This window comes from Eublepharis macularius, chromosome 4 (assembly GCF_028583425.1).
Source record: "Eublepharis macularius isolate TG4126 chromosome 4, MPM_Emac_v1.0, whole genome shotgun sequence".
Classification (NCBI taxonomy): domain Eukaryota; kingdom Metazoa; phylum Chordata; class Lepidosauria; order Squamata; family Eublepharidae; genus Eublepharis; species Eublepharis macularius.
This window is the reverse complement of record NC_072793.1, coordinates 170,431,344-170,454,142: the sequence shown is the minus strand read 5'-3', so window position 1 is coordinate 170,454,142 and position 22,799 is coordinate 170,431,344. Positions and strand designations below refer to the sequence as shown.

General features: G+C 46.8%; 2 protein-coding genes across 3 annotated transcripts in view; one reads left to right on the top strand and one right to left on the bottom strand.

Moving 5' to 3' along the window:
• The first annotated feature begins 4,668 nt into the window (after nt 1–4,668).
• On the top strand, nt 4,669–15,088 carry LOC129328728 (uncharacterized). Of its 2 annotated transcripts, XM_054977988.1 has the most exons (6): nt 4,669–4,711; nt 6,739–7,263; nt 8,112–8,226; nt 12,244–12,825; nt 13,240–13,320; nt 14,366–15,088. In XM_054977988.1, the coding sequence occupies exons 2-6, from the start codon at nt 6,925–6,927 to the stop codon at nt 14,833–14,835; spliced, it is 1,587 nt and encodes a 528-aa protein (XP_054833963.1). In that variant the 5' UTR covers nt 4,669–4,711; nt 6,739–6,924; the 3' UTR covers nt 14,836–15,088. The 2 variants fall into 2 exon arrangements, with proteins under 2 accessions (XP_054833963.1, XP_054833964.1); XM_054977989.1 differs by lacking the exon at nt 13,240–13,320.
• A 2,305-nt stretch (nt 15,089–17,393) lies between these two features.
• The window catches only part of LOC129327822 (uncharacterized), a 30,508-nt gene continuing 25,102 nt past the window's right edge, over nt 17,394–22,799 (bottom strand). The window contains exons 6-8 of the mRNA XM_054976575.1: nt 21,543–22,196; nt 20,112–20,223; nt 17,394–18,994 (exon numbers count right to left, since the gene is read on the bottom strand). Coding sequence (XP_054832550.1) covers nt 17,640–18,994; nt 20,112–20,223; nt 21,543–22,196 — 2,121 coding nt within the window. The 3' untranslated portion in view covers nt 17,394–17,639. The remainder of the gene's footprint in view (nt 18,995–20,111; nt 20,224–21,542; nt 22,197–22,799) is intronic.

Genomic DNA, 22,799 nt, shown 5'->3' with positions numbered 1-22,799 from the left:
GCTGGACTAGGTGGGCCCAGTTTGTTTAACCAAGGCAATTATCATAACGTCAAGGGTTAAATAAATTTGTGATATATGTAACATCAGCTATTAACCAGGCCTCCTGAGAATGAAACCTCCATGGACTGAGGTATCTCTCTGAATGCCAAATGCCCAGCTTCTGGGCTTCTCTCAGCCATCTCTGTTGGAAACCGAATACTAGAACCTCTTCCATCCTGGGTTCAATGCTGTTGGTAGTGTTTTTTTTAGTTTGCCATGCCATTGTGGAATTTGTGCACCTCATGGGGTTTTCTCTGACTATTCCCTGCTCTTTCCCAAACCTGCTTCACTGCAGTTTTTTAGGAAAGTTCACAGTAAACCCTGGCTGGCTAGCAAAATCCGTGTTTTCCCGGTCATGCCCACATGGCTTTCCTTTCCCCTGCCCTACAGTGCACGTTTCCCCCACCGCTGGGGACCATTTTGTTTTTCAAACCAGCCATCGAAGAGCATTATAACAATTTGCATATCATATTCTCTGAATTCCCAACTCTTACTTTTTAAAATAACTCACTGTACCTTTTGGTTGTGGAGATATAAGGCAAAAGGCATATCTTGGTAACAGCAGGGGCTAGAAACTTTTAAAAAAATGGAAGTTGGGAATTCAGAGAACCTGATACACAGATCATTTGAACAATAGTCAAATGGCATTAAAAAACTGGAAAAGGGTGTGCGTGCGGCTGTTACTGGGGAAACGGGAAACCTACCAGGTGGACGCCACGTGGCTGCTGTGCTGTATCGCCACATGTGGATTGTTAATCCAGTGTTTGGATTAACTGTTTGGATGGATTGTTAATCCAATCCCATGAGGCTCTGCCTATCTCTTTATGTAGGGGGTTGCAGGAGCCAATGATTAACCTGCAGCTGTGAGTCATGTAGCTCCTGGACTGCGAAGCATAATTGGGGAGGATACAAAGTTTATCGGAGGTGAGCAGCCAAGGCAGGGGGTACTTAACACTCCTCCCTCCACCCCAAGTAAAAGCAGATCAGGAATAATCTTAATATTCAGGATTCATACAGCGCTTCCAGCATTCGCAGGGCTTGACCTGCTATCTTGTAAACTTCACTGCTGTCTGGTAAACTTCACACAACCTTGTAAGGTAGGCGAGCGTTGTTATTCCCCCCCCCCCCCATAGCGCAGATGGGAGGCTGAGAGGGTGTGGCTTGCTTGAGGTCACCTAATAAATTGGTGGCAGGAGTGACATTTGAACGCTGAGACTTCCCAGATCACAATTTGTTCTTATAGCCGTTATTGCCGTGTTTTAGGGGGTGAAAGCAGCAGGTAGTGGCGTTTCCAGGGGAAAGACGCTGGCAGGAAAGAGTGAAGCACAGCCTCCCCTTCTGCTCCAGGGCTTGCCTTCCCAAGGACACTTGGCAGGGACAGACAGGCCAGGAGTGCTGAACATCTGCAGTGTGGCTGGGCAGTTGGCCTGTGTGCTGGAGCATTGCTTGTGAACATGGCTCTCTCAACAACATTTTAATGCCCACCCGAACCAAAACAATGTTATGTTTTAAATTCAGATGATCCTGAAGCCTGCACTTGTTCCATTATTTGATAATAGTGTGGGTCATGATTCTTTTTGGTTTGATTCTCCCCCTACACACTCTTCTTGAGCTCACCTCCCCCCAACACAAATCCGAAACACATATTGCAGCAAGCTTATGCGAATTTAATCATCTCTCTTGTCCTTCATCCCCATGCCTCCGGCAGGCTGTCTCATTATCTTGAAAGTGTCACATATACTTTTATTAAAACAATTTGTGTATGTGCCCACCCCCTTTTTAAAAAGAAAAAAGCCAAGCTGATTTTGAAAGTGTTGAAAAGCACTTCTGGGAGGAGGGGGGTTAGTGACAATTAGTTGCTGGTCAATCAGTACTGTGCGTAGCAGGCGTCTGCTGTAAGAACATCGGATGGGTTTCCCCCAAGAGTGTACATCCAAACCAAAAACAGTGTGCTTCCTTGAGAGTGAAATCACCACCCTAATAAGGTATATTTGTACTCCTTTGAACTAAAATTCAGGCTTCCTTCATTCTTGCACCCTTTACCACTAAAGTTGCCTCTAAAAGGTAGTGTCAGGCATGGAGTGGCGGAGCGCAGCACAGGGCTGGTTTAGCACATCCTGCTGCTTTTACATTAAGCAAAGTCCCGTCCCTCTCCCTTGGCTCCTGCTGATAGCTGTGCTTCCCATTCATTAGCATGCAGACCTTCCTAAATATACAATTGAAACCACAGTCTTTTCTTTTAGGATTAATCAACACTTACCTGGAAAGAAGTCATGGAACTTTGTTTTTATATATGACAACAGCAGCGATATTATTATATGTGCAAAAGTGGAAGAGTTCAGTATTACCTACAAAAGAGGAATGATTGGTGAAGGTCCTGAAACTTGCAGCAATGGCTAAACTTACTTCACTTATTAGAAAAAAGACAATAAGTTTGTTTGTTGCTGATTGGAAACCCCTTATAGACTTTTTGCATGAAACAGATTAACAATGAATTGATGATTTGTGGGGTTGATGAATAAGAAATTTAGACAACAGGAAAAAAAACTTTTCTTTGTAAACAGAGAGTAAGAGAAAATTATGTAATATCTGTATTTTTCGCAGAGAAAATTGGAAGCTTGCTTTTAGTTTATATAGGTTTTTTTAGTGTTTTTCTGTTGTTATTTTTTCTATTATTAAAGACTTTAATAAAAAAATGTAATTTAGCGAAGCAGATTTAATTATATTAATGATGTTAGCCCAGTTGGTCTCTCCTAGCCTAGCCTACCTTACAGGGTTATCACAAAGTTAAAGCATGAGAGAGAAATCCACAATGAAATTTGGACCAGTGATGCTGAAGAACTTGTGGGAAAGACATTGGTTTGATTTTCAAGGCAGGCATTATTAAAATTGCTACGGAGGGAGGAAGTATTCTAAGAGGAGAACGGAGCAGAAAAATGTTGCATGAATAAGAATGGCACGAAACAACCTCCAAACAATTATTGTTTAACTTTGGGAGAATGGAAGGGGAGTAAAAGGTGGTCGTGGGGAAATCTAGAGATACTGGAATAACTGTTATCACCAAATGTGATGTATTAATTGGAAAGAAGTGACAGCTCCAATATTCCATTACAAGCACTCTGAAATATATAATTAAATGGATGATATGACAAGCTTCAAAGGGAATGTCTTCTATCAGTGTTGAAAATGCATGAAGAAAAAGGAGGAGATGAAAATGAATTGCTGGGACGATGGACTGGAAATGATCTGAGAAATTCCACAGGACTTGTTGATTCCCTCCACCCTCTTCCGGACTGAAAGGAGTAACAGACAAATGTTGAGAGAATCTGTTCTTTAAGCTGTGTTTGCTAGAATGGCTAGGAATAAGAACTGTGTTTGCTAAATGTAGAAAGCCAAACAGGACCACTATAGATAACTACTGAAACTATGGGACTTAGCACTGACATTCATTGAAGAGTGATAAGGGGATGAAAAGGTGAAGAGATCCATGACATAAATAGCTGTCTCAGTGGCAGTGGTGGGGAGTCCAAACAGGGCTATGGAACGACAGCCCTACCCCTTATACCACTATTTCCCCCATGGGGCAGCTTGGTAAATACTGGGAAAGGGTCCACCATTTCCATATCACCTCATCCCCCACTTCCAGACAGCTCCCATTTAGCAAGAAAAATCATTCTTGTGACTCACTTTCCAACTGTGTCTTCTGGTTTTGTCCCTAGCTGTGATGCTACACAAGCCCTTGGGAAGTTGCAGTGCTCACAACAACCCTGTGAGGTAGGAAAGGCCGAGAAGATGGCCCCAGGTCATGTACAGTGCCATCCTAAGCACAGTAACACCCTTCTGAGCCCTTTGATGACAAGGGACTTAGAAGGGTGTAACTCTACTTAGGACGGCACAGCATCAGGGCTGTGGGATTTGAATTCAGATCTGTTAGTACTGATCTAACACCTGTTGGGAGTGAATAGACAGGATTATTATTTAATTTGCACTTATTGCATATTGGCACCTTTTAAGATGGCATAGTGTAATGGTTAGAGCACCAAACTAGGATCTGGGAGATCCAGGTTCAAAGCCTTGCTTTGTCATGGAAGCTTGCTGGGTGACCTAGGGCCCGTCACTCTCGCCAAGCCTAACCTTCCTCACAGGGTTGTTGTGAGGTTAACATGGAGGAGAGGAAAACTCAGTAAAGACCCTTTGAGGAGAAAAGTAGGATATCAATGAAGTAAAATAAATGAAAATAAAACAAGCCTCCAAACCACTTCATGAATGTGATCTTAGAAAAAGTTACAACAGCCCTGCGAAGCAGGCCACCGTGATTAAAAATATGTGTCTGATTATCCCTCCCACCTCAATGCTGCTACCCACCCAATTCCACCAGCCCTCCCATTTCTAGCGTTTAATTGGGATTTGCTGTCCGCCGCCTGTCTAGATCGGCTTTCTACCGAAACGGGCCTTTGTAGGGTTAAACCTAGAGAGCCAGGCTTGCCTAGAGTGATCCTGAGAGAGAAAATCCAGCCTGTAACTGGCCAAGCATGAAAGCTCCTTCCTGGTGGGGACAGGGGAGGGAACTGACTGTTTCGTTTTTCGAACCAACGGCAACTGTAGCGGTTGCAATTGCGCTAGGGAAGTCGGCCCCCTCGCCGTTTTAAGGAGGGGGGAAATGACTGAAGAGGTGAGTCTTAAAGGGATGCATGTAGCTTTTTTTTCTTTGGCGGGGGGTACAATCTCAAAGGGAAGGAAATGAATGTGGAAAGGGGAAGGGCGCTCAGGTTACCAATTCCGGGGTGGGAAATTCCTGGACATTTGGGAGTGAAGCCTGGGAGGGCAGGGTTTGGGTTGGGGAGGGGCTTCAGTTCTGACAGCTGGAGATCAGTTGTAATTCTGAGAGATCTCCAGGCCCTACCTGGAGACTGGCAACCCTAGAGGGGAAAGGCGGCTTGAGGAAGAATAATGCTATTCTGCAGGGGAGGGGGAAGAGGAGGCGGAGTGATCGTTCCTTCCTAACCAGGACAAAAGCTATACCAGGTCAGGGCACGGAGGCAGACAGATCTTGAAGAAAAGGCCATCCTATATTTGGGCTGTGCTGCTGGACTTTTCAGCTGACAGGTTGCTCTGCCATTCAGAAAGAATTCCCTGCTCCCCAATAGCTATCATGTCAGGGAGAAGGATTTTACCAGTGGGACAGCCACGTAGTCGTACCACAGCAAAACAAATTAAGCATCCAGTGGCATCTTAAAGGCTAACATTTATTCCAGTATGAGCTTTCATGAGACTGAGCTCACTTCTTCAGATACAATGGGAAGAAAGAAAACCATTTCCCTCATTTTTACAGACAATTACAGAACGGGAGTGGGAAAGAGGGAGGAGTTGATCAGAGAGAGGCCTAATGTAATAAATCCGGTGAGATTCTCTGTGTGGGGGCATGGACAGCTTTAGTTTAGGATTCTAAACCCACTTTGTGCACACACCCCAAAAATCTCTGCAGGAAGAAAACTTAGAGTAGAACCCTGTACACTAGACCCCTTGCTGAAATCATTGTTGAGGGGGAAGAAAGAAAATTTGAGGAGGGTCTCTGGCTCAGTGGGAGCGCACCGACTGACCTTGGACTAGGCACAAAGCATGATCTACCTCACAGGGTTGTTGTGAGGATAAAATGGAAGCAAGGAGGATGATCAAAGCTGCTGGATGTAAATATATAATTTAAAATCAGTTAACAACTGTTTAACAGGTAGCCATTGCATCAGCTAAACATTCTAGGAAATGATTGGCAACTCCAATTTTTAGTAGCTAAAGGTCATGAGGTGAACCTTTGGACAGGTATAACAGTGGTTTCTTTCCTCAGCACCATCAGGGTCCAGTTCAGTAGCATAGTGTGGGGGCAGTCACCTCAGGTGCATAATTTTGGGGAGGCACCGTGGGGCGCCACATTGAGGACAGCCTGCACTCCCCGGGAGGCCACCCGCAGTGCCCTGGCCACCTGCCACCCCGACGGAATGGTTGGCTCATGGGGCGCTGAGCTGACCGTCCTGCAGCTGAGGAGTGCACCGAGCAGGCGGCGGTGGCAAGGGCAGCTGTCGTGGAAGGCTGCCTGATGGGGGTGGGGAGGTGAGCGGCCCGAATCACGGGAGCATTCCCATGCTCTGCGTAATGACGGCACTTCCAGTGATGTCATTGCGCAGTCCCGGGAGTGTGGTTTGTGCATGTGTGGAGCCCAGAATTGCCTCGGGCACTCAACTCCCACGCTACACCGCTGATCCAGTTATTACCATGTTTCCCCTCTTTAAAAAAGGATACCCCTGCTGTTTTCTAATGGTGGCAGAGACTGCACCCTCTTGCTCATTTTGCTTGTGAATGCTGCATAATTGTATTGACCACAGAGAGAGAAAAAGTGGCCCGGTTATAAAACAGCCAGTGTGATCTTGCCATCACACTGGCAGGGCAGCTTTGAACCAGCTGCTTTCTCACAGCCTAACCTGCCTCACAGGGTTTTTGTGAACAAAAATGCAGAAGGAAGAATAGTTTTTGCTACCTTAAAGTCCATGAAGGAGATCAGGGCGAAAACACATGCAACAGACAAATCCACCTGATTTGGTCATTTGATTCTTCTTAAAAAGATGGAAATCTCCCTGGCATGGCTGTGCTTCCAGCACTTTCTTTGCTACCATCCTCTTTTGTTTCTGTTTATCTCTTTTCACTCAGGGAGAAACTTCTTGTGGGATGTTGATATCTCCTATTTTCAAAACCGCTTGGATAATTTTTAGCATCCTCCAGAAGGCCCAGCTAGAGAACTGGTGTTAGCCTATTGCTGGTAGTGATGGAGGGCAGGCTGTGAGAGATGGGCTAGGCCTCCTTTGGCACGAGGCTGTTCTGTACCTGGAAGACAAAATGGCTGCGAAGCAGGTGACTGTGGCCAACTTGGGCCTCGAGTTCCAGGCCACACAGGAGCAGGGGCTCCACCAGCCACAAATAAAGATGGAGGAGGAAGAGGAGGAGGAGGAGGACAATGAAGGGATGAAAGGGCCTCACGTGATCCAAGCCGGAAACCTGAGAGATATCCTAGGATGGGTGGCGCCGGACCAGGTGAAACAGGAGCTGGATAAGAAATGCTGGGATTCGACAGCTCAGGAGCGCCTGAAGTTGGTCCCCTTGCCACATTCAGGATGGGGGAACCCACAGCAGCCAGAGGAGATTCTGTGGAGAGGGGCCAAGAGTCAGGAGCAGCAGGTGAAAACCGGGGAACCATGGGGAAAGGCTTTGCCTGTGGGCGGGACAAATTTGAGGAGGGGGCAACAGAACAAAAAAGAAAAGGCTTAAGTTGTCTATGCCAGAACAGGGTCAATCAAATTTCCCAAGGGAGGGTGTTTCAGAGCCTTGGGGCCATGACAGAAAAGGCCCTGCTCCTTGTTGCCTCTATTAAGGGTTTGGAGCACCTTTCCTATCAGGAGAGACTGGGAGTTTTCAGTTTAGAGACGAGACAGCTACGGGGGACATGATAGAGGTTTATAAAATTATGGATGACGTACATGGTAGACACAGAGAACTTTTTCTCCCTTTTCCATAATACTAGAACTTGAATACGTCCAGTGAAGCTGATGGGCAGCAGAAAATGCTTTTTTACCCAAGTGATTAAGATGTAGACTTCACTTCCTGAAGAAGCAGTGAGGGGGGGCACAGGCATAGCCATGGAGGAGAGGTCTATCAGTGGCTACTAGCCATGGTGACTAAGGGGAACCTCCATGTTCAGAGGCAGTGGACCGTTGAATACCACCAGTGGCAGCACACAGCTTCAGGGGAAGGCCTCAGCCTCTATGCCCTGTTGTTGGCACTCCATAGCACCTGGCTGGCCACTGTGTGAGATAGGATGCTGAACTAGGTGGTCTGATCTCATGTTCTTATAAACTAGCCTTGCTGTTAGGCTCTGCTGTCGATCTTGGTTGTTGGGGATGGGTTCCCAGAGGTCATCTAGAACTCAGACTGCTTGGCACCTTAAAAATTCAAGCCAGCACCATGACTTAGGGCCACAGACCCAAGGTATGTGTATGTGTGAACCGGTTGTTCATGGTTTTCCTCAGATCCCAGTGCTCTTTGAAGAGATGGATGCCAATTCTCCTGAGGCACAGCGCCTCTTGGTGGACAGAAGGAGGCATCTCCTGAGGGAGGCCAAGGATGGACTTGAAAGGGAGGCAGGTAAGAGTTCGTTCTGCCTTGATATACAGTTGGGGATGCATGGATTCCTTACGGTCTACCATCGGCTGGCATTGCCACCTGCTATGCACCTGATTCCTGGTGACAATGCCCACCGACCCCCTGGTGGGTGAAGGGGAAGAGGGCATTAACTCCTGGTCCACGCCTGATCCCGGCTGGATGAAGTGGGGGTGGGCATTAGCTCATGCTCTGCTCATAATCCCAGCTGGTGAAGGCGGAGGGCGGGCATTGCCACCTGTTCTACTCCTGATCCAGGCCGGGTGAAGGAGGGCGGGCATTGCCAACTGCTCCGCTCCTGATCACGGCCAGGTAAAGGGGGGGGGTGGGCATTGTCACCTACTCTGTGCCTGATCCTGGCAGGGTGAAGGGGGGGCATTGCAACATGCTTTGCGCCTGACAATGGCGCCTGACAATGGGTGGGCATTGCAGCCTGTTCTGCACCAGGTCCTGATGGGATGAAGGGGGGCAGGCTTTGCCTCCTGCTCCATGCCTGATTCTGGCCAAGTGAAAGTGGGGCACGGCATTGCTGCCTCCTCTGCTCCTGATTCCAGCAGGGTGAAGATGAGGGATAGCATTGCCACTTGCTCCACTCCTGATCCCGGCTGGGTGAAGGTGAGGGGGGGTGGGCATTGCCATCTGCTCCACACCTAATCCCGGCTGGGTGAAGGGGGGGGAGGGCATTGCTGCCTGCTCCGTGTCTGATTCTGGTGGGTTGAAGGGGGGGCTGGCACTGCCACCTGCTCTGCTTCTGATGCCAGGTGTGTTTAGGCAGGTGGCAGGCATTGCCACCTGCTCCGCTTCTGATCCCAGCCGAGTGAAGGGGGAGTGGGCATTGCCTTCTGCTCTGTACCTGATTCCAGCTGGGTGAAGAGTAGCGGGCATTGCCACCTGCTCCGCTCCTGGCCCCAGGTGGATGATGGCGGGTAGCGGGAATTGCCAACTTCTCCACACCTGATCCCAGCTGGGTGAAGGTGGGGGGTGGGCATTGCCACCTGCTCCACTCCTGATCCCAACCGAGTGAAGGATGAGTAGGCATTGCCTCCTGCTCCGTGCCTGATTCCAGCCAGGTGAAGGGGGGCGGGCATTACCACTTGCTTCGCTCCTGATCCCAGGTGGATGAATGCAGGTGACAGGCATTGCCACCTTCTCCGTGTCTGATCCCAGCTGCGTGAACGCAGGGAGGGGGGTTATTGCCACCTGCTCTGCTCCTAATCCCAGCTGGGTGAAGGCGGTGGTGGGCATTGCCACCTGCTCCACACCTGATCCTGGCTGGGTTAAGGCAGGGGGTGGGCATTGCTGCCTGCTCCACACCTGATCCCAGCTAGGTTAAGGTGGGGGGTGGGCATTGCCACCTGATCCTGGCCTGGGCTTCCTGCCGCGGTGAGCTCTCTGGAGGAACAGGCTGCCTCTCCTGGGTTTCCCTCCTCAGCAGCGCCCTTTGATGGCACACCAAGGCAGAAAGTGAGTTGTCTAGAACATGCTTACTCTTTTATATAGTAGAATACTTTTGAGTTTATAAACTGAAATAAAACTTTTTTTTTTAAAAAAAAGAGAGAGAATATAGTTTCGCCTCTTCGTCATGCCAAAACAGCCTGGTGCACAGTAATGACATATATTCAGAAAGACTAAAAATAATATATATATATTTGTTTGGAGTTAAGAAATGTGGCAGTTTTACTTTTGATGCTGGGGAAAGGAAAAGTAGCATAGAGTTAGTTTGCAAGTGATTCCTTGACAGTACCACCTTGACACAAAAGGGAGAGAACCCTGAATGCAAGATGACCCCCTTAGATAACATTATACGCAAAACGTTATTTAATTACTGTATATTTCTGTTACTTGCATGCAAAGTTCTGATGAAGGCCCCCCCCCCCGTTTCCCATCTTTCTCTTGATGTCATTCCCAGCAGGGGGTGGGGGGGACACCTAATCTTTTCAGCTAAATAGGGTACAGGAAATGAGCCCATTTCGAAATGTGTGAGAGCTACTGATCAGGATAATACCTCCCCTCCTTCTGGCTGCCTCCCCAAATGGGAGGCATTTGCAGAAGTCCTCCTTACCTTCTTTCACCACCACACCCCTTGAAAAACTACTGCTGAGGGTTGGGGGACTCTTCTGAACAATATAGGATGCAGCATAGCAGGGCTGCACTGGGTGGACGAAATGGAGGGAAGTCATAACCTACCCTCTTTCCTTCCTCTTGCACAAACTTACATTTTTAAAAACATTTATATCCCACTTTTCTCCTTGATCAAGCACCCAAAGCAGCTTTTCACATTATTCTCCCTTCCTCCACCTAATTTTCACAACAACCTTACAAAGTTAGGTTAGGCTGAGAGATTTTGACAGTCCCAGAGATACTCACTGGACTTCCATGACAGAGCAAAGATTTGAACCCTGTTGTCCCAGGGTTGTAAACATTTCTGAAATTTTGAAGCCACAGGAAATATTTTTTTCCTAGTTTTTTCCCCCTCGAATAAAATGGAAATTTGAGGAGAAATTGAAATATATTCTATACTTACTGTCCTATCAAACCTAAACTGATTTAACTGCTTTAAAAACATAAAATGCATCCTTTTAGCATGTTACATTGCAATATTTGACATATTTATGGAACTAAAAAATTGTAAATACCATCGTTTTCTACAAGCAAATTTGCACATATTCCCAATATTTGAGAGAGAGCAGCAAGCTGATGCACCCTGTGTTACCTTAGCACAGGTATCTTAATTTTGGCTATCTGAGTTAAACAAAAAACACAAGCTTTGTGATAAATAACAAATTATTTGGTCTAAAAAGGGTAGTTAAACTTAATAACATTAAAGCACTGAACTAAGTGTATTATCATCAGACGCATTACAGCATCTTAATTTTGTACACAGTCAGTCACATTTAAAAATAAAAGTAGCCGTACTTCATCTCTAATCAGAAACGGTTTCCGAAACGTCTGATTCTGAGCCTTCATTTTTATCCTCATCCTGCTCTTTGGAAATTTTGAGGTCTGCATGAATTGAAGCATGCTTCTCCAGTCTTTCGTACCTGCTGGCTTCAGAAATGCACCTTGGATTTAAGAGTTGCATATGTCTACAGCATGCCCACCTTGTCTTCAAAAGTATTTCACTCATTCCAAAGGGAAATAGGTTTCATAGGAGTTTTTTCAGTACTCCCCCAAATTTCATTTTCCCAATGGAAAAATGGGGAAAAGGCGTCAGGAAAAAAAGGGAAAACTCTCTTTTTAAATTGTTTCATTTGTTGTGAGGAGCTTTACACCTCTAGTCTGACTAGGATCTGGGATACCCAGGTTAAAATTCCCACTGTGGTATGGAAGCTTGCTGGATGACTTTGGGCCGGCGTATACTCTCAGCCTCACCTACCTCACAGGTTTGATATGAGGATGAAATGGAAAAGAGGAGGGCGATGTAAGTTGTTTTGGGGTCCCCAATGGGGAGAAAGGCAGGGTATAAATAAAGGAATAATGATCAGGGCTTTTTTTCTGGGGAAAGAGGTGGTGGAACTCAGTGGGTTGCCCTCGGAGAAAATGGTCACATGGCTGGTGGCCCCGCCCCTTGATCTCCAGACAGAGGGGAGTTGAGATTGCCTTCCGTGCAGCGGCGCGGAGGGCAATCTGAACTCCCCTCTGTCTGGAGATCAGGGGGCGGGGCCACCAGCCATGTGACCATTTTCAAGAGGTTCCGGAACTCCGTTCCCCTGCATTCCCCCTGAAAAAAAGCCCTGATCATGATTATGACAAATATAGAGCTATTAATATACAAATAGTGCAATCCTAAGAAGAGTTACTCCAGTCTAAACCCATTGAAATCAATAGGAATTCACTGTTAGGGTTCCATCAGACAGTAGAGGCCTGCCCCAAAATGATTTAAATCCAAATGGAAAAGTAAAATTAGAATATAAGTAACCCAGGAATTTAAACCTGAGCTTTATATTAAGTTGACAACTGGAGAATGATGTTCCCCTACCCACCGTCTGTTCTTGGTGACAGTGGGCGCCATTGTACCAATGCACAATTTCCCAAAGATGAGCCGCCGTGGCACCAATTGGTCCTATGCTGAAGTTATTGACCTTCTGGATATTTGGGGAGAACAAAGGATCCAGCAGGTCCTGCAGCGTAGCCATCGTAACATGGACACCTTCCAGGTCATTGCCAACGAGATGGCCAAGAGGGGGCATGAGCGGACAGCGCAGGAATGCCGGACCAAGACCAAAACCATGCGGAGGGACTACAAGAAAGTCAAGGAGAACCATGATGCTGGGAAAGGGCGCATGACATGCCCCTTTTATGACCAACTGGAACGTATTTTGGATTCTAGCATCCAACCCTTTGAAAGAGTCCAAAACTTTGCCCATCTTAAAGAGTCGGGTGGAGATGACACTCCCCTGGGGCCCCCAGATGAGGGGATCTCCCAGGAAGAGACTGAGGACTATCCAGAGACCCGGAACTTCTTTGACCCATCCTCCCAGTTTTCCATTGAACTTGTCGATTCGGTGGACTCCATCCCTGTGTTATGCAAAACAGAGAACACCTTTGAGGAGGAACCAATAGGCACTCCTCGACCAGTCATAGGTAAGTAACCCCTCCACCCAACCTCTAAAGAAGCGTAATTGATTTCGGGAAGAGAACATGGGGGAACTCCTCGTTCAGCAGTGGATAAGCACTCCCAGCCAGCCCCACCACGTGTGTATACTCAATGGTGACATGGGAACAGAGTGTCTCCAATGCTCCTTGTACAGTAAAGGGTAAGCATTCCCTTTTGGTGCTCAAAAAATATACCAGATTATTCCCACGATTAGGGTTCCCTGTTGTCTGAGGCAGAGACCCAGGGGGTGGAGCTTTGAATCCAAGGGGTGGAGCCTGGAGGCAGGGCTATTTCTTGGCCAAGTGGAACCTCAGAGGCCAGGAGGGTCTTCAGTGCCCTCTCCCATTTGTTCAAGTTTTGCTGGGCTTGGTCTATCATCATATACAATCTCATTCTTTTAGAAGCTGACCGCCCGCCTAGCCCATTGCCACCTACCTCGCACAGTATCCCTGACAGCCCAGCCACCACTGGCTCCACAGCAGGTAAAGGTGATGTTGGATTCCTATTGTTGACTGCTTTGAGTGCAGTGATTTGCTTGTTTGGCTACTACCTTCTGTAGCTTTGATGGAGCGTGGATCCAGAGGAGTTAGCCGTGTTAGTCTGTAGTAGCAAAATAGTAAAGAGTCCAGTAGCATCTGATGAAGCGAGCTGCGGCTCTCGAAAACTTATGCTACAATAAAATTGGTTAGTCTTAAAGGTGCTACTTGGCTCTTTACTATTTTGATGGAGCATGAGATGTTTGAGGTCAGAGGTTAAATGTTCTGAAGGGCAGGAGAAATCCAGCCACCTCTTCCTGTTTCCCACCAACTGCAGGATCTAGTTTTATATTCTGTTAATATTCTGTTTCTTTCGATGGGGAAGGATCCCCAGAGGCTCCAAGGCCTCCAAACTCAGACCATGAGGAATCTTACTCAACAATCCCTCCAGTTTCTGCAATTTCACGAGATGTTTCCCACAAAGTTTTAAGTATATTTGTGCAATCCTGAGGACTAGCAACTTGCTTTAAAAGAACAAAAGAAATGAAGCGAGCAGGGTTTTTTAAAGGAAGCTGAATTCTTTAGCATGGAGCAGGGCAAATGATGGGCTGAGGGTCACATCTGACAGATGGGAGATGTTTCTCCAGCTCTCCACCTGCTTAAGAATTTGTCAGGAACATCAGCCCACTGGCCTGCAATGTGTTTTCCAGCAAGCCAGTGCTCCTAATACATGGTTGAAGGACCATTGAGAGCATTTGGACAGGAGAGAGCACACTTCTGGGGTCTCTGCCGACTTGGGGTTAGTTACCAGCAGACACCCAAGCGTGGCCCTCAGGCTGAAAAAAGTGTCACAACTAAGCCATAACACATTCTGCGGCCTTTCTGAACTCCCATGGAATTGTGGCCTACTCAACCATGTTTCCCTTCTTTCCCAAAACAACAGATTCCTTCAGCACATCTTTGTGGGATTCAGCCTGCTTGTCTCAGAATCTTTTGCAATATTTCAATATTTTAATGCTGTCCCCTTCTGTTTCCAATGCTTTGCTTTCAGATGTGCTTGTAACCCCTTCCCACAGTCTGTTACCTGGCCCCATGGGTCTTTCAGCCACTGAACGTCTTGCCAACCTCAGGAACCGGCATAAGAAAACCAGGAATGATTTGGCCATGGAACTGGCGAAAGCAGCAGACAGGCGGATGCAGACGGCCACCGACAGGATCTTGTCTGCCCTTGATGGTTATGCCAAGGCGGATTTGGAGGACCGTGAGAAAGATCGGGTGGGCACTGAACAGATTATCGCTATCATGCACCGCCAAACAGAACTGCTGGAGCTCTTAGTACGTCAGCAGTCCTCTGCCCTGGCAGCTGTGGCCCCAGCCCCCTCCCGGCATGTGTGGACCCCACGGATTGGGCAGTCAAGCCCCCGACCCGCTGGCCCTTCTCCCTCTCGCTTGGGTGTCCCCAGGCGACCGTTGACTCCTAGGACTCGCAACAGGAGGAGGCCTCATAACTACAGCCCGTAATAACTTCTGCTTCTGCTTGGCAGGTCAAAGACACTGACTTGGATTTTTTAAAAAACTGTGGGAGGTCCCCCCGTAGCACAGAAGACAGCGTTTTATTTCTGACTTTGACCCAAACAGTCTAAGTCTGCATCAAAACATTTCTCAGCTGTTTTGTTTCCTTTTTGCCCCCAAATACCAAAAACAAACATTGAAATTTAAAGCCTGTTTTCTGTCATGTCCTGGTGTTTCAGTGGTATTTACAAACAAACAAACAAAAAGGACCACTGTTGTGCTGTTGTGGCTGTCAGGTTCTTCTTTCATGCATCGAGGCACCAATGTTTGGCAATCTTGAACCATCCATGGTCGAGTCTCAGATCCTATTATCGTCGAATGGGCTGAGCCCAGGTACCCAGCAGAGAAAAAAACCCTCTGAAATTGTTGCAAGCCAAAGTCCATCTGCCTCTTCACAGCTGAGATTCAGGGGCAGGCACCTCCGGTCAGAAAGCGGGATGGGGGCAAGTTGGGAGGGTTGAATTTTCTTTCTGGAAATTAACTTCCTATGGTCATGCCTTTACTCTATGACAAATGTAATTGGCTGGTTCTGAAACAACCCACTCATCTGGAAACATGAATTCTCACAGGTATTTCTCAGAGGCAGCTGTAGCATAGTGGTTAAGTGATTGGGTTGCCAATCAGCACTCTGCTGGTTCAAATCCCACTAGGATCATGAGTTCTGCAGGTAGGCTTGGGTCAGCCACTCCTCTCAGCCTCAGCTCCCTAGCTGTATTGTGGGAATAAAAATAACACTTTGTTCACTGTTCTGTCCAGAAGGGTGATATACAAGCACACTGTTGTTGTTGTAACTATTACTATTACCATTATTATTATTACCATTACCATTATTATTAGGCTAGGCCTCAGGAATCACAAGATGGCTGTCTCAGGGTATAGATTCTGAGCACCATTTAGGACAGGGTGCTTTTGTTTGTAAGATTTTAAACAGCTTTTTAAAGTTGCTTGCCTCCGAGTAAGTGAAGGGACTACCTTCAAGAAGGCAGCCATAGGGTATAGCGTTACCAACTTCCAGATGGGACCTGGAGATCTCCTGGAATTACAACTGATGTCCATACTACAGGCTCCCTAAATCTCCAGGAATTTCCCAAGCTGGAGCTGGCAGCCCTAATAGTGTGTTCAGCTTTCCTCTTCAGAGCAACCCCATCTTGGTTTTAGAGAAATCTAGATGGCTTTCCTTTGAGTCCAAAGTTTGTTTTTATAATTTTCCAAAGTGTAGCTTTTCTTGATAGGTTGAAGCATGTGGTTATTGGGGAAGGAGATGTTTACTGTGTTAATATAAACATAGTCATTTGAGAGCTGGCATAGTATAGTGGTTAGATTAAGATCTAAGAGATCCAGGTTCAAATCCCCTCTCTGCCTACCTCACAGGGTGCTTGTGAAGATAAAATGGAGGGGAGAACAAGGTTCTTACAGTAGTGAGGGACCCTGACAGTTACCAAGGAACAGGTGGTATTACCGGTTCCACTGCTGCCTTAGGGCCAAGCTACAAGTGACGAATGACACAGGTTGGACCCTTGTCAACTTCCTTCAAGTTTTTTTTTTTTAAGAAATTTTTATTGGGTGAGTAAAAATTAATATTACAGATTTACAGATGGGATATTACAGATGGGAAATGTAGGCATCCTGGTCTTGCAGCTTGGCTCTCCGACTGCTGTCCAATGGACTTTTCAACTGTCACTTGTCCAACATTCCGCCAAGCTGCCTACATTTCCCGCCAAAACTTGAGGGAAGCTGACAAGAGTCCAACCTGTGTCATTCGTCACTTGTAGTTTGGCCTTTAGTCTGGCCATCTCCAGCTGCTACCCCATCTTATTTCGCTGCCCCCACCAGGGAGTCAAAACAAATCCCAGTTTCAGGCCCAAAGACCCAAGAACAATTTCCCTGGGTAACACTAGCAAGCATATTCCCCCCCTCCCCCCGCTGCCCCTTCCCTACATGGCTTTTCTGCTTCTCTATTTTTAACCTCACAACAATCCTGTTAGGTTATAAAAAAAGGGGTCCTCTGGAGAGAGAGGGCTAGGAGAAAAGACAGAACATAAGCACTCTGCTGTGTTGGGCTTAAAGGTCATACCACTACAGGAGCAGCCAGGTAGATGCTTCCCAGAAGAAGAAAGACACTTCCCACTCACAGAATCTGGGAGACAGACCGCCTCTGTACATGGAGGTTCTCTTTTTAGCTCTCCTAGTTAGTGGCTGATAGGCGTCTGTGCCAGGAACTTTTCTCATATTTGACATAAATGCTGCTTGTTGGGTCAGATTAAAGGTCCATCCAGCCCAGAACTGTTTCAGATGACATCTGGATGCCCCCAGGGAGCTCCTCAACAGAGAATAAATGCATCCTTGCAGCATCTAGTATACAAAAGTGTACTGCCATTGGACGCAGAGGCTCCATTTAGTTGTCATGACTAACAACCCCTCTTCCAAAGGCTTGTGTACAGGAACAAAAGTCAAACTGGATTTCCGTTCTAGAGAATGGTCAGAATTCAAGGAGGAGGAGGATACTGTACTCTTAAACCTTTATTTTCTTACATTCATCCACATCAGTTAAGTACCAGTTTACTGAACATAATACTTTTATATCTGGTTTCTCTCCCAGCTCACCCTCTAAAAATGCCTACATCTTTGAGCAACCATAAATAGAAATATTGAGTGGGGGGAGTTAAAAATGATTCTACTTATGAGGATGTACATTCAAATTTTGGCATGTAACTACGAATGCAGTGAAAATTCTCCTTCCCCCCAAAACACTCTTAAGTTTTCTCTCCACAGTGGCTTCTAACGTGGACCATAAGGTTGGAGCTTGAACCAAAACTTTTCCCACAGTCCCTGCACAAATAGGGCTTTTCACCAGTGTGGATTCTCTGATGGCTAATGAGGTGTGACTTCTGACTGAAAGTTTTCCCACAGTCAGAACATTTAAAAGGCCTCACTCCTGTGTGGGTTCGCTCATGTGTGTTGAGGTTGGAGCTCACACTGAAGCCTTTGCCACAGTGTGAACAAATGTAGGGCTTCTCTCCTGTGTGGGTCCTCTGGTGGCTCGTCAAATGCTGCTTCTGACTAAAGGTCTTCCCACAGTCCAAACACTCGTAGGGTTTGTGCCCCGTGTGGATTCTCTCATGCGCAATAAGGTCCGAGCTCATACAGAAGCGTTTCCCACACGCCAAGCATTTGAATGGCTTCTCCCCAGTGTGGATTCTCTGGTGTCTGTTCAGGTGGGATTTCCCACTGAAAGCTTTCCCGCAATCCAAGCATTTATATGGCTTCTTGCCAGAATGCTTCCTCTGATGTCCATTCAGGAGCGAGCTTATGCTGAAGATTTTTCCACAGTCAAGGCATTTATATGGTTTCTCGCTTGTGTGGATTCTCTTGTGGGCCATGAGCTGAGAACTGTGGCAGAAGCTTCGCCCACAATCAGAGCATTTATGAAGCTTCTCTCCCACATGGGACTTTTCATGCTTGACAAGCTCTGCACGCTTACCAAAATTCTTCCCACACCACAAACAGGTAAGAGGCTTCTCATGAATATGAGTCCTTAAGTGGCCGGTGAAGGACGAACTCTGCCGGAAGGACTTCCCACACTCCAAGCATTTGTACAGCTTCTCCCCTGTGTGGATTCGAAAGTGCCTGGTGAGGTCTGAGCTCACTCCAAAACTTTTCCCGCAGTGTGAACAGGGGTATGGCTTCTCCCCTGTGTGTCTCCTCTGATGTGCCACAAGCCTGGATCTCAAACTAAACATCTTCCCGCACTCCAAGCACTGATATGGCTTCTCACCTGTGTGGATTCTCTTGTGCGCAACAGGATCTATTGTCTGAGGGATACTCTTCTTGCCCATCACATATGAATTCTGAAGCTCACTCTTCAGGAGTCCCCCCTTTTTTGCATCACCAAATTCCTTGGCAGCTCCCCAACAAGGGACAAAATTACCCTCTTGTTTTTCTGAAGCATTTCTCAGTTCACTTTCTGCGTTCTGCTGATTTGCAAACATCCTTCCGTTCACTGGACACCAAGGAAGTCTTTCCACATTCATCCGACTCGGTCCCATTTGTTCTGAAACTTCCAGATTTGGTTTCTTCTCTTCCTCAGTCTCCCATGCTAGTCTACTACCTGTGAAAATAAACCATATGGATTCTGTGACTCCATTCACATGTCACAGAAAACCACAGTTTGAATCAACTAACCATGGTAAGAATGCTTGTCTAAAACAGGACACTCCTCAAACTATGGTGTGAATTCGGCTAACGATTGTCACCGAGTCTTAAACTTTGGTTCTGCATGACAGATGAGCACAGATAATCCTGGTGACATGCTGGCTCATTCCCTGGTGATGCTCTTACATGGCCAAATTAGAAATGTGGGGTTTTTTTTAGAGCTGGGTCTGCGTTCTCCAATTCATGTGGCTATGGAAAATGTCTATTAAAAAAATAAAGGAGAGCCCAAATGGACTCATCACTGTGGTGGTGGGAAAGGCTCCTGCCCCCTCCTCCCCGCTAGCAATTTTTCCACACCAAAATAGTTCATGGGGGAGTTTTTTCTCCCATTTTTGTTGATCCATGTGCCCAGAATACTCCATGGGGAGCAGCAGAAATGGAGATATAACTCCCCCCTATGCACTATTTCAGTACAGGAAAATGATTGGGGAGGGGGAAGGCAGGAGCATTTCCTCCTTCTGCAGCAGCCATCCAAGCACATTTGGGTTCTCCTTTATTTTTTAACATTATATCTAATGTTAAATCAGTTTTGTTTGTACAACATAGAAGGAAAAAACACCAGCCGACGCTGGACATTTCTCCTGTGAGAAGAGACTAACTTCCTGCCACCTTAGCAGACGGACATACCAGCACAAATCAAACACCCAGTCAGATGTCAATCCTACTGAAGCTTCAGGCAGGTGGTTCGCTATAATTTTATCAATAGCATCACTTGTGTCTATCCATTTCAATGATCACCAACTATTTTTCACTCGCACCATGATTTTTAAAAAAAAAGATTAAATTTGGGAATGGGTGGTTCATGATGACTCCGGGACTGGCCAGTCAGTGTTGTGTTCAACTGGCTGCTGCTGCAAATTCACAGAACTGGTTCGTTTTTCAAAACTCACTTCCAGGTGACTTGAACAGAAGAGAGTAAGTGGCGCTTTCAGAGTGGTCTTGCCGCTCCAGGAACGGAAGTCAGTCTGCCTCCTGACCAGACAACAGTATGAGGAACAAAAAAGAACCCTCACCCACAGAGTCGGCAACTCCATCACCCTCCTGCTGGGACTCCCTGCCAAGCGGTTCCAGCTTGATATCCAACAAAGCCTGGTCTGCGTCAGGGAGAATCTGCTCAGTCTGCGCCTGAAAACACCCAGGAGGATCTGAGTCACAACAAAGCGACAGGCATCGGTTGGGAAGCAGGTCTGGGAAGTTAGAAATTTCAGTTCTCAGCTCTCTCACTGAGCAGCGAACTGTCCTGAGCTCAGAAGAACTGGGTTGCAATTCTGAGGCAATTCTGAGGCAATTAACAATTTCAATTCAAAATGTTGTGCAGGAAATCAAACCCCCACAGGGCAAAATGGTGACTACACAGGGCCCCTTCAGGCCAAGAAATTGGCACGGGGAGGGGGGGTGAGAAATACTTAAATACCTCTTCCTCTGTTGCCACAGTCCTCAGTCAAGTGGGGAACCACAAGAGAAAACACAACCCAAAATGAAGTAGGGTGACCCACAAGGCTGAGAAAAACAATCCAAATGAGCAAAATACCAAAGTTAATATAGAAAGTTTGCCTTTCTCACAAAGACTCCAATAGGAACATTGGCTGGGACATTTAATAAACAATACAATAGATAGATACAAGAAGAGCAGCAATGATACAATACGATAGCAGAAATTTGAAAACAAGTAGAAATCCAATACATAGCTGAAGAAAAACAAAAAAAATGTTGAAACAAGACGTGAAACAGTAGAGGCATATTTACAGCAACAGACAGTGCATAGTAGTGTAGTCTATGGTCACGAATGCATCTCTCTAAGCCATTTCCTTCCAGCACGGCTCTATCTAATTTGGTTTTGCACAGTTTATAGAAAGCCAACTGTAGAAAGTGGGAGCTTTCCTTACCTCTTTAGTTTTTCATCTTCTGTATTAATTTTCAGAGGAGTTAGCATGTTAGTTGCAAAATAGTAGAGTCCAGTAGCACCTTGAAGGCTAACCAACTTTATTTTACCATAAGCTTTCGAGAACTACAGCTGTTTTTGTCAGATGCATCTGACGAAGTGAGCTGTAGTTCTCGAAAGTTTATGCTACAATAAAGTTGGTTAGTCTTAAAGGTGCTACTAGACTCTTTACTGTTTTAACTTTGATATTTTGTTCATTTTGGTTTGTTTTTCTCAGTCTTTTTGGTTACCAAATGGGGAACCTGTAGACATGGTTAAAAAATTATAAAAGCACTTTGTCACTCCGTACACAGAAGTCCCTGTTTGGTTTGGCCTCTAAGCTAGGAGGACCAAGCATCTGACTTGGTCTAACGCATCTTTCTGTGTCTGTAGACTTTTCAGCATCCTCCCCAATCTTCAACTCTCAGAAGTCTTTGGAAGAAACCACAAACTGGTATATAATTGCCCAAAGTAGAGATGTTGAACTGGCAGCATGGAAAAGGAGGCAAGGCTCTGTGCTCACCTGTTTTTCCGGACTTTCATTCTTCTGCTGCCTCAGTAGGAAATCCTCTGCCAGGGCAACCGCCTGAGAGCAGGACCCTGGGATGCATTCTCTAATCCAGCTCTGCATTTCAGATGGCAGGATGGCCAAGAACTGTTCCAAAATCAGCAGCTCCAGGATCTGCTCCGGGGTGTTCCTCTCCGGCTGCAGCCATTGCTGGCAAAGTTCCCGAAGTCGGTTGCAAACTGCCCGTGGTCCCTCAGCCTCATGGTAGCGGAAGCCCCTGAAATGTTGACGCTGCGTCTCGAGGACCTCCTCCCAGATGATCTCTTCCTTCACCAGCTTGCATTCTCCTCTGTCTCTGAGCTCCCGACAGGCTACTCCCTCCATCTGTTGGCTAGCTCCTTTATCGTCTTGCAAGCATACCGTCACCTGCTGCCTTCCGAGCCTCTGGCTCTCAGCAATGGAGCCTTCAAAGGGGACATCAGCATCACCCCACAAGGATGCTTGGGGGCCTTCATATCTGGCACTAAGAACCGGCACTGCCTTCAGGCCCTCCTGTGACCCCCAACAGTGGGGCATCCCCTCGTCTGGTTCCTGCTTCACCCGATACTGCAGCCCTGAAGTCTGGGGTGGGAATTCCAGGGAGGATGGCCTCTCACCGGCCATTTTACCCTGTCAAGAATCAAAACAGAGCTGAAAGAAAAACCTCATTCCAAAACCTGATTAAGAAATTGTGTCCCCCCCCCCAATTCCTCCTTCTGGGCCACTGATAAGGCACTACTGGGACTGTAGTTTAGTGGCAGAGCATGCAGAAGGTCCTAAGTTCGATCCCTGGCATCTCCAGTGGAAAGCATGATTTAGACCTAAGGGGTTAACTCAATAAAATGCAGGTTCATTTAAGATGATGGTCAGTGCAGCTGCTTGGCAAGCAGAAGGTCCCAGGTTCAATCCCCAGCATGTTGTTATGAAAGGATGAGGCAGAACAATGGTCTAATTCAGTAAAAGGCAGGTTCACTTAGGGAAGGGGCTGTGGCTCAGTAGTAAAGCATCTGCTTTGCACGCAGAAGGTCCCCAGTTCAATCCCCAGCATCTCCAGTTTAAAAATCCAGCGATGCAAAATACTTCTTCTTGGAAAGCACCTGCCATTCAGAAGAGACAAGACTGACCTTCCCAGCCCAGGGGCCTGACTCAGTACAAGGCAGTTTCAAGTGTTCACTTCCCCTAAAGGCAAAAGCTGTGTAAAGGAAAGAAGTTGCTAGTCCAGGAAGAGGCAGG